General features: G+C 33.9%; 2 protein-coding genes across 2 annotated transcripts; one reads left to right on the forward strand and one right to left on the reverse strand.

Annotated features, from left to right (window-relative positions):
• The first annotated feature begins 345 nt into the window (after positions 1–345).
• On the forward strand, positions 346–6776 carry LOC134683165 (tubulin polymerization-promoting protein family member 3-like). Its single transcript, XM_063542277.1, has 4 exons — positions 346–650; positions 3472–3679; positions 4430–4586; positions 6446–6776. Exons 2-4 carry the CDS (start codon positions 3477–3479, stop codon positions 6623–6625), a joined length of 540 nt encoding a protein of 179 aa, XP_063398347.1. The 5' UTR covers positions 346–650; positions 3472–3476; the 3' UTR covers positions 6626–6776.
• Positions 6777–9419: 2643 nt separating this feature from the next.
• Positions 9420–10699, reverse strand: LOC134684793 (uncharacterized). Its single transcript, XM_063544102.1, has 2 exons — positions 10570–10699; positions 9420–9841 (listed from the first exon to the last, which is right to left on the reverse strand). The coding sequence occupies exons 1-2, from the start codon at positions 10697–10699 to the stop codon at positions 9420–9422; spliced, it is 552 nt and encodes a 183-aa protein (XP_063400172.1).
• Between the last annotated feature and the right edge of the window lie 418 nt (positions 10700–11117).

An 11117-nucleotide genomic window follows, 5' to 3' on the forward strand; every position in this document is an offset into this window, starting at 1 on the left:
TGCTCCATGAATATGTAAACATTTAAATACCTGTCAAAATGAAATGGTATTCAATTTAAATAATCCGTAGCGTGTTTCTCTTTTTAAAAGTACTTATATATTTATTCAACTTGAGATATTGCATTTGAAATTGCAGTATTTATAAAACTTTTAGAAATGTAGACTGAGTCTATGTTTAAGGTGTATACATCACCAAACGTAACTAGCAATAAATGGAATTATTGATCCAATATTGTAAACAATCAGGTGAATCTTGTTTACGCGTTGCTATAGTAATTTTTTTGTTTATCATTATGGATGGTCGGCTAACTCTCTTATCAATTTCCATTTACGTACATATCCAGTATGAACTTGATTTATTTTTGTTTTTTCTTGCATGATATTAAGTGCAACTAACTTTTAACCAATAAGATTTAAATCTTCACCTTTTACGTACAGATCCGCATATATTTTCTACAGTTAAAACAAATTCTTGAACAAGTTTACTCATGCGCTTCTACGGGTGGTTAGATATTTAACATAATATATTTAGAAATTTTTAATCTATATAACGGTTTCCTGAAGTCTTTGTTGTGTCACGTGTCTGTCAAAGTAAACGGTAACGAGAATTGTTTACACTCTTGAATTTACCAATAGACAAAGCAGTAACGGTAAGGCATTACATTTTTACTGATACATTTTATTATTGATTGCTAATAGTTGCTTGTATAATTTTATTGACATAAATTGTTTTCCTGTCGTACACTGAAATCCGATAAAAACAAAACAATAACCGTTTATTTCTAAATTATGCATTACTTAGCAGAATTCAATGTCACATGCTATTTTATTCATGATACATGCATACAAAAAGGTACAATAATGCCGGAATGAATGCATAAGTTCAAATGCGGCTATAAAGCTTAGGACAGAGAAGCCCCGCCCGTCGAAAGAGATGCTAACATCTCCGTTTCACTTGATTTAAAGATCAGAGGAAAATGTTATATTTGAAACTGTACGTGTCCTTTTTAAAGTAGTGATTGCATCCCTTTTGCCATCGCGTTTATTATTTGTTTACTATGGATACGAAAAACATCTAGCGGACTGAATTTCATCACTAAATAAAGAAAACTTATTGAAAAAAAACAGGTTTATGTAACGATATTATATGCTTGATTCAGTCGCAGAAATCCCTCGTATTGTCCTATTGGCGAGTATTTTATAGGTCACATCTACATGTTCATGTATTCGTTTGACGCATTTTGTATGCATATATGCATAAAGTTACATGGGAAGTCGTAAACATTATCTATAGCAACCATCGATCGATCAAAAAGTTCAGATTTACATTGGTCATGCATAGTGAAAACATATTAAATAGACAGATAGGATTAACAATAACAAGTTAGGAATCAGATGCGGATTAAGGGGTGGGGTGACCCGGCTACTCTTGTGGGGAACATTTTGATTGCTTTAATAAGAAATAAATGAAGCATGACGGAACCGGGATCCTCATTTTCAGTCCGTGCCCCTCCCCCTTTTTTAAAATCCTAGATCCGCCTCTGAGATAGATGGGGAAAAGAAAATAATAACTCCTATTGAAATAGTTGATGCTTGGTTAGAATCAAATATTTTGTCATACAACAGGTCACCTCAAATGACCGCTACAATAGTTTAAAAAATACATTGCATTGCATCTAGCTACATTTTAAATGCAGTGCAAGGGTGTTATGATCAGACTGAGTTGTGTCCTAGATCTGTACAAATTTTTGCAAAAGGATATCCCTCTTAACAGCATCTGTCTTCTTGTTGGTATGGAGAAGTTTCCTTATTGTGTGGTATAGTTAATATAATATAAATATGAATACGACACCTGACCCCCCCCCCCCCCCCCCCCCCCCCCTACACACAAAACAAAAAAAGAATGAAAGCTTAAGTTTAAGGGGAGGAAATCGAAACTACAGTTGGTCTTGCTTTACATCATAAACATGTAGTCTTTCAATCTCATTTTAATCCTGGTGTAAACCTTCTATTTATTCTGCTAAAAGTAAGGACAATTTGTTACTTGGCAACAACCGTGAAGGGAATATAAAAAGTTTGCCCCCGTCCACAACGAAAAAAGTTAAACATGTTATTACCTATTCACAATCCTCGTTGCATTCTTTTATATATAATACATTAACAATCACTTTCTAAAAAAATACAAAGTCAGTATTCTGTTTTACAATAAATTTAGTATAATGATCGTTTCAAACATTGGATTTAAAGAAAAGGTTTGGTTTAGAAAGTTCACAGTATGTTTATTGATTTAAAATACAATTTATTATCCGCCTATGGTTGTCTGTCAAATTTAAATGAGTTTAATATTTATAATACGTCTTTGTGTTTTTTAATGTTACATAGATATTTGATAGACAATAAAAAGACTGGATTTATATAATGTTTATTGTAAATTTTATATAGGGTGGAAGTTTTATTGAACAAATGCAGTGAATTTAAATATTGACAATTTATATGATTAAACACATTGAAAAAGATAGTAAACGCCCGATCGGATCGATATGATTAAATATTGTTAATTTATGTGGTTTAAACATTGAAAAAGATAGTAAACGCCCGAACAAAATCATTAATGAATTTGAATGACTTTACCCACGAACTATAAGCTTTGGGATCAAGGCCGTGACAAATCGATAATTGTTCTAAGTTTATAAACATACCGTTTTCATGTAACCATATATCTTTAAAAACAATTTTGACATGCAAGAGTCGACACACTGCGTTTAAAAATACCAACGGTTAATTATATGAATAAGATTCACTTTAATAGTATGTATACTCTTTGTGAGTAGTAAAACAAAATCGCGAACAGCTAGATGCACTGATGTTACATTTAGTGGAAAAGGGGGGGGGGGGCAGTAATTTTATTTTTGGTAGAAAAATATCTACAAACGAAAGCCTGTTTTCAACCAACGCAAAAGCAGTACTGTTCCTCAATCCGCTCATACCTGTTATTCCCCATCAATACAGTGGACTTCTGTTTGACAAGATTGGCGGAGACAGAAAACCTCCGAATTTATTATTCCATAATACTAAAGACTACATTCTAAGACAGGCATATTCAAACTATTCCATCGGGGTTTGTGGAACTAATTGTTTATGAATATTTAAAAACTAAGCAAATTGAATATTGCATTATTCAATGTGAGATGTGCTATGATATGGCCTTATATGAATATTACTCTTTCACGAGTCTTAAATGAATAAAACAATTCCTGAAATACATGACAATATGCATTGCATCATACATGAATCTCTGAAAACCGCGAAAAGAGATGTTATAATTTGCCGCTTATTTCGAGCAGAAAAAACGTCATAGAGTTTCCATGTCATAATTAACCTAATTGCGCCTTAGCTAATGCGCATGTAAACAATTGGCTGTTTGAAATTGTGTGAAGAAAAAAAAAAACCATATATTTTCTTCCTTTTCAGACAAAATGGCAGAAGGTGGAGATATTAACGATGTCATCGCCTCTTTTAAAAAATTCAACTTAGTTGGATTGGCTAAAGGCAAAGACCCAAACAAAATGACCAACCAAGCATGGGGTAAAATGGTCCAGGATTGTATTGGAAAAGATACTACAACTAAACAGAGAATGGATTCCAGTGTATGGCCATACGTCAGTGATAAGGCAACTAAGTATGTTAAAGTGTCAATGGGAAATAAGACAGTTTATCAATGATATTCAGGGGCGGATCCACGGAGCAATTAAAAAAAGGGGGGGAGTAGGGGTTTTCAACGCAAGAGGTGGTGATAACCATATATACCCATTCAAATGCATTGATCATAAAAAGGGTGGTTCCAATTCAAGTCCCCCTGGATCCGCCACTGTTATTACATTGAACATGTCATCGATTTAAAATACATGGTGTTTGATAACATTGTCTCTAATACCTCGTCAAACATAATTCGTATTTACACTTGTATGCAAATTTGTCCGCCATTACATAACATCACACAGGTTCCCGTAAACTTTGACTTCATAATTCAAAACATATGACATCACAACTAAAAAGTGATTATTGCTTGACGTCAAAAGGTTATTCGGAGGTGATGTAAGGTCATTCGGAGGCAAGATACAGCTAAATACCAAAAGTGTAAATACGTTTATATAACTGCCTCAATTTCAGTCTTAGAATTACTTATGTTATCTATCATGGCTTGCACCAGGGGAATACAAAAACCCATTCTGTTCAAAACAGGAAATAAACAGAAAAGGACATTGGAATATATGTTCATGTATAAGCGAACAACCATTTATCTTCAAGGGAGAGGGGCTATGTTTGTTTTCGAAAAAATAATTCTGATCCTTAATGCAATATGATGTATAAAAATATTGTGGTCAGGCCAAGTATATTCAACCACTTATTAATTATGTATTTTTTACAGAACACTTGATCTAACCAATGCAGCCAAATGTAATGAAGCTTTGGACAGGGCTGCTAAAGTTTATAAAGAAATCAAAAAGAGCAAAGATAGCGAGGACGATATCCGAAAACAACTTGCAGCGAAAATTTGTAGTAGTAATCCAGATATTAAAAAAGTGGTATGTACATATCATTATGCAATTCAGATACTTCGAATAAAATGTTTTTACAATTTGTTAAATTTTAAGATTACAAACTCGACTTTTAGGAGTTTTTTCCTTTGACAAAGCAAGTTTTGGCGTATTTATTATTATGCCCCACCTACGATAGTAGAGGGGCATTATGTTTTCTGGTATGTGCCTCCGTTCGTTCATCCGTTCGTCCCTTCGTCCGTTCGTTCGTCCTGCTTCAGGTTAAAGTTTTTGGTTGAGGTAGTTTTTGATGAAGTTGAAGTCCAATCAACTTGAAACTTAGTAAACATGTTCCCTATGATATGATCTTTCTAATTTTAATGCCAAATTAAAGTATTGACCCCAATTTCATGGTCCAATGAACAAAGAAATAGATAGTATGAAGCTCAGGTTAAAGTTTTTAGTCAAGGTAGTTTTTGATGAAGTTGAAGTCCAATCAACTTGAAACTTAGTACACATGTTCCCTATGATATGATCTTTCTAATTTTAATGTCAAATTAAAGTATTGACCCTAATTTCATGGTCCACTGAACAAAGAAGAAGATAGTGTGAAGCTCAGGTTAAAGTTTTTGGTCAAGGTAGTTTTTGATGAAGTTGAAGTCCAATCAACTTGAAACTTAGTAGACATGTTCCCTATGATAAATTATGATCTTTCTAATTTTAATGTCAAATTAAAGTATTGACCCCAATTTTGTGGTCCACTGAACAAAGAAGAAGATAGTGTGAAGCTCAGGTTAAAGTTTTTGGTCAAGGTAGTTTTTGATGAAGTTGAAGTCCAATCAACTTGAAACTTAGAACACATGTTAACTATGATATGATCTTTCTAATTTTAATGCCAAATTAAAGTATTGACCCAAATTTCACGGTCCAGTGAACATGTAAAATGATAGTGTGAGTGGGGCATCCATGTACTATGGACACATTCTTGTTTTTTTTATATTTTTATTTTAGGGGGGTTCTGTTCTGGGTTATCATTAGGATCGCCATCAAAAGTTCAATGTAGGATAAAAAATAAAATAATTCACATAGTTTTTTCACTTACCCCCTTCTCAACTCAATTTGGGAAAAAATTATTGTTCAATATGAAATATATAAAATCGATGTCAAATGAACAAAACTTGCAGCAATTTTTTTCAATATTTTTCAAGTTCAGGATATTTTTCTTTATTTTTTATTTGTTGGACTCATTATTCTCATGTGTTGCTATATTTTATGACCAACGGCAAATACCAGCTTAAAATCTTTGGTTTCAACAAACAGTCAGGATTTACATTTACCAAGCCCCGCACACGAGGCACGGTCGCTTCCACAATACAACATTTGAAAAATAAATGTCGAAATGATGCACTGACATAAAGTGCATCAAATTAACTGGAGTGTCTTAAAATTTTGTAAAATTAAAAAAAAAAATATGCCACTACTTTTGAACAACTGTACCAAAAGGTTTCAAAATATAAAAAAAGATATGTGGTATGATGATTAATAAGACAGGTATCGTGCAGGTATCCACTAAGAGATATACGGCATGCACCGAAAGATCCTCAACAAATAGCAAAACACATACCTTATGATAAACTGTGAATTTTCGCGACGTAACAAAATGTTAAACTTTTAAAAATGATAATATTTTGGTAGTCTGGTTCTTGAATATTTGTAGACTATGTTTGCACATTTTTAAGCGTACAGGGCAAACATGATCTTTTTGTGCCTTTTTTCCCAACGTTAAATACACTCTTATTTCTGATTGTCGTATAATGCAACGATGATAACAAATGAGCATAAGGTGAATAGATTGATATTTTGGTGATAAACGCCACATTTAAAATTTTGTCTTGTGTTTATTTCAGGCACAATCTTCTACAGGGGGCGTTGGCAGGATGACAGACACTTCCGGTTATACTGGTGCCCATAAAGAACGATTTGACGAATCAGGAAAAGGAAAGGGCGCAGCAGGACGAGAAGACAAAAGTGAAAATACAGGATATACCGGCCAATACAAAGGGACTGGTAGTTACGGAAAGAAATAATCGCGACACTTACGGAAATGACGATATAGACAATGATGCTGCTTTTGTGTGACTTGTTATATTTATATTTATATGCAATACGTAGAACCATTGCAATATTTTTTTGACTGTAGACATATTTTGACTGTTCAATAAAATATATATAAGTGTTTATACTTTAAGTTTATTATATGTAAACCTATACTCATACCTTGACACAAAAAGATAAAGTTTATAGGTATGATAACTTTTCCAAATAATTTTGGTTTATTTTGCTATGTGAATTCACTGTTAATAATGTGAATTGAATTGATATTAGAATATAAAGTTTAGAATGGAAATGGGAAATGTCAAAGAGCTCGAGACACCAACCTGAAAAAAGAGCAGATAACAGTCGAAGGTGGTATAGATGTTGCATTGAAAAAAATGTTCTGGCCCGGAATCGACCAGTGTATGGAATTATCCAGCATGCTGATCAATAACTACACAACCCCCAAGTTCCACTGGAATCAATAATTAATGTGTTTGGATTGATTTAACACAAAACACAAATGCTGAATCTAATTTTCTGTCAGCAGTTAGATAATGCTGATCAATGCTAAAACAATTCTTCACTATATCATTAATCATCCAAATGTCGAAATTTTAGTATTTTTGTTATACATGTACTTACTTTTTGTATAATAGAATAATAGATGTAAGAAGATGAGGTATGCATTTTTGACGAATGCTGTACAACCTATAAACAAATTTCTGTAACTAAGAAAACAGTTTTAAATTCTGAATCTGCGAAGGAGAAATTTTGAAATAAATTTGATTTCAATGCAGAGTTTTTCAGACATGCTTTTGTCATTGTAATGGCAAACAATGTATTTTATTTCGAACATCTGGAATCAACCAAATCCACTGCGACGAGAAAAAAGTATTTTCATACACAAACAACACAAGCGATGTCTGTGTTGAATGAAGGTATTTTTCATAGAACTCTTACCTTTGATAGCTTTGAAATTTAAAACAATGACGGCTGGAAACTTACAAATATCACGTATCTCGTGATATACATTATAAATCCTTATTTCAAATTGTTAGTAAGACGAATAAGGCGTGACGTCGATCGATAGATGTTGACCATTTGCCGATAAACATTAATTGTGTGTATTAATATGTAGCATGTTACATTAATTTAATTTTGAATGTAATGCGTCTTCTGATTGGCTGACATTGTTTTGTTTAGCAGCCCATAGACATAATTTTGTCATGTGACCGTGACGTCATCAGAGTTTCTTTTATGGTTTACTCTGGTTTAAAATGGAATTTAGAAATAATTTATAAGGAAGGACTGTTATTTTTTATTTGTCTATTCGAAATAAATTAAGATGAGCAAATTCATTTTTAACCCTACTGGAATGTGGTGAGAACAGAACAAATGCTGGTGTTTATTCACCCTGTATGTCTATTTGTCAATTCGTACTGATTTTAATTCTATGCGTATTGTCTTGCATTCTATTCGAATTGTCTGGCATTCTATTCGAACTTTACTCAGTCATCCTCTTCGTGCTTGACAGCACATAAGGCCTCAACCGGTAATCGGCCACATTTGCCTGTCTTTTGCTTCTTCTCAATCTTCTCCCTGGTTTTCCCAAGGTCTTTCAACTCTGATTCTACCATTCTGTGCTAGGTCTCTTGGCCTCCCTCTTTTTCGTCTTTCATCTGGTGTCCATCGCAAAGCAATCTTGATGATATCCTCATTTCCTTTCCTCAATACATGGCCAATCCAACGCCATCTCTTCCCTTAAATATTCGTCTCAATACAAGACTGACTTGTTTTGTGGTACATGTCTTTGTTGGTTATAGTATTGGGCAACAATATCTTACAGATTTTCTTCAAGCAAGTGTAATGGTATGAAGAATGCTTTTCAGGTCTGATTGGATAATTCGTCAGCATTCTGCACCATATAGAAGGACTGACGTCACATTGCTGGTTTATATTCTGTTCTGAACTTAGTTTTCAGACAGATCAAATTGACCTTCTCTTCCATATGGGCTGTAATTGGCAGCGTGCATATCTGGCTATGCTATTTCTGTCTCTAATATCCTTTTCTGTTACATTGGTGTTACTTAACATGCTTCCAATATATGTTAAGTTTTCAAAAGTACCAGGATCATAATTTAACCGCCAGACGCGCGCCTCGTCCACACAAGACCCACCAGCGACGCCCATATCAAAATATCCATAAAGCCAAACAAGCACAAAATCAACCTCTTCTATGATGATATTTTACAAGTACCCTGGTTGTATTGTGTTACTGTTGATGTTCATGAACTTAGTTTTCTTCTCATTTAAATTCCGGCCTATACTTTGTGCTGTTTGGTGGTTTTATTCTGCAAGTTGTTCCTGTTGCTGGAAAGTAGACAGATATCATCAGCAAAATTCTAATCCTCAACAAAAGAATTCATGGTCCATCTGCTGCCTGCAATTTCAGTTCCCAATGTTGTTCTTGTACACCAATCTATTGCTGTGATGAATAAGATCGGATATATTATACACCCTTGTTGTACTCCAGATGTAACTTAGAACCATTCAGACCGTTATTATATACACAACATTCATAGTTGTTGTAGACGGCTTGTATTAAGGTGATTATTTTAAATGTTTCAACATATGCTCTACGGATGGCCATGCGTGACTTCTCTTTATACTGTCAAATGCTCTACGAATGTATATTAAATTAAGAACTAGTTGGTTTTGCCACTCTATACTTTGCTCTATTATATTTCTGATGGTAAAGCTATGTTCGATACATTCTCTACCTGATCAAAACCCTGCCTGCTCTTTTGTCAGAATTTCATATATACTATCATTTATTCTGATTAAAAGTTCTCTCAGTAGTATCTTGCTTGTTACTGACAGCATTGTTATACCACGCCTGTTGTTGCAATCACATCGGTCTCCTTTCTTGAGTAGTTTTATTATAAGACCCTTTGCCCAATCATTGGGAATAATGTCATGCCTCCAGATATGTATAAACAATTCATGAAACATGCTTTTGCTAATTTCTATGTCTGTTTTGACCATTTCAGCTGGTATTCCATCTAATCCAGGTGATTTCCCGTTCTTCAGTTTGACTATTGCCTTCCTGATCTCATTCCTTGACACTTCTCCAATATCTATGTCTAGTTCCATTACGAACTGTTCTATAATTGGAACATCTCCCTGGTGTTCTGTGTTTAATGTTTCTTTAAAGTGTTCAGTCCACCTTTTCAGTTGTTAACTTTCTGAGGCTAGTACGTTATCATCCTTGGACTTACATTGTACACTGGAGCTTGTGTGTTTACCACTTAGTTATTTTGTGATTTTATAAACCGTTCTCCGTTTATAGAAGCTTCTGTCTCTGCTTCCTTAGCAAGTGTATCTAGGTACATTGCCTTATCTGCTTTTGCTTTACGTTTTTCTTCTTTGACTTTGACTGAATATTCTTTCCTTAGAGTAGTTTGGGTTCGTTCCGATTTTGTGTTATTTAGTTTTGTCTTTTATGTCTTTTCTTAATGCTAATCAAGGCGTCAAAACTTTTCTATTTCTTCCTTTCAAATTTTCGGGGTCCTAGAGTGTTTCTTGATGTTTCTTTAAACACAAATTAAATCACACTCCATCCTTATTCTATGCTTGGAATCTGTTTCTGAGCTCAATCTTAAATTTATTGAGAATTTCAGGTTGTTTCAGTTTAACTGTGTCGAATATTTCCCTCTTGTTGGTTCTATTCTTTACTGCTTTTTATATCTTAAGCCTACTTGCACCGAAATCAAGTGATAAAAACTACCACAGTCTAGTCCCCTCATAGCTCTGACGTCACAAAGTTAGTTTTTCCATCTTCCGTTAAGCATCAAATGATCTATCAGGTTTTTGTCACGACCATTTGGAGAGTTCCAAGTGGTTTAATGGATGTTTTTGTGTGGAAAAAGTGTACCTCCATTAACAAGGTCATCATATCCACAAAAATCTTCAAGTAAATCTCGATTTTCATTTATATTGACAAGTCCATGTTTGCCCGTTACTCTTTCTCTATTTAAGGTATCATGTCCTATTTTAGCATTCATGTCACCTAAGACTATGATGATGACATGTCATGGTGTTTTGCAAGTAATACTCTAACTAAGTTTCTCATAACAAGTTTTTTTTTATTTCATCGTTTGCATCATTTGTTGGTGCATAACATTGTATATATATATCTCATGCAGGATTCGAACCTACAAACCTTGGAGATTACAGACTAGTGACACACTATGACTTAGACCACCCGACTAACGACCCTCTTTTAACTGGTAGAGATATTTCGTCAATCGAAATATATAATTCCAAAATTTACGGTACGGGTAAATCTTCTAACCCAAAGCCATAACCGAGTACACACGTTTAAAGTACCAAAGAATAAACCCATATAAAAATACGGCAATGTGGTATGATTGACAATATGTCAACTAGATGTATCACTAAAGGGCATTGTAATTACATTAA

Source organism: Mytilus trossulus, chromosome 9, assembly GCF_036588685.1.
Source record: "Mytilus trossulus isolate FHL-02 chromosome 9, PNRI_Mtr1.1.1.hap1, whole genome shotgun sequence".
Classification (NCBI taxonomy): Eukaryota; Metazoa; Mollusca; class Bivalvia; order Mytilida; family Mytilidae; genus Mytilus; species Mytilus trossulus.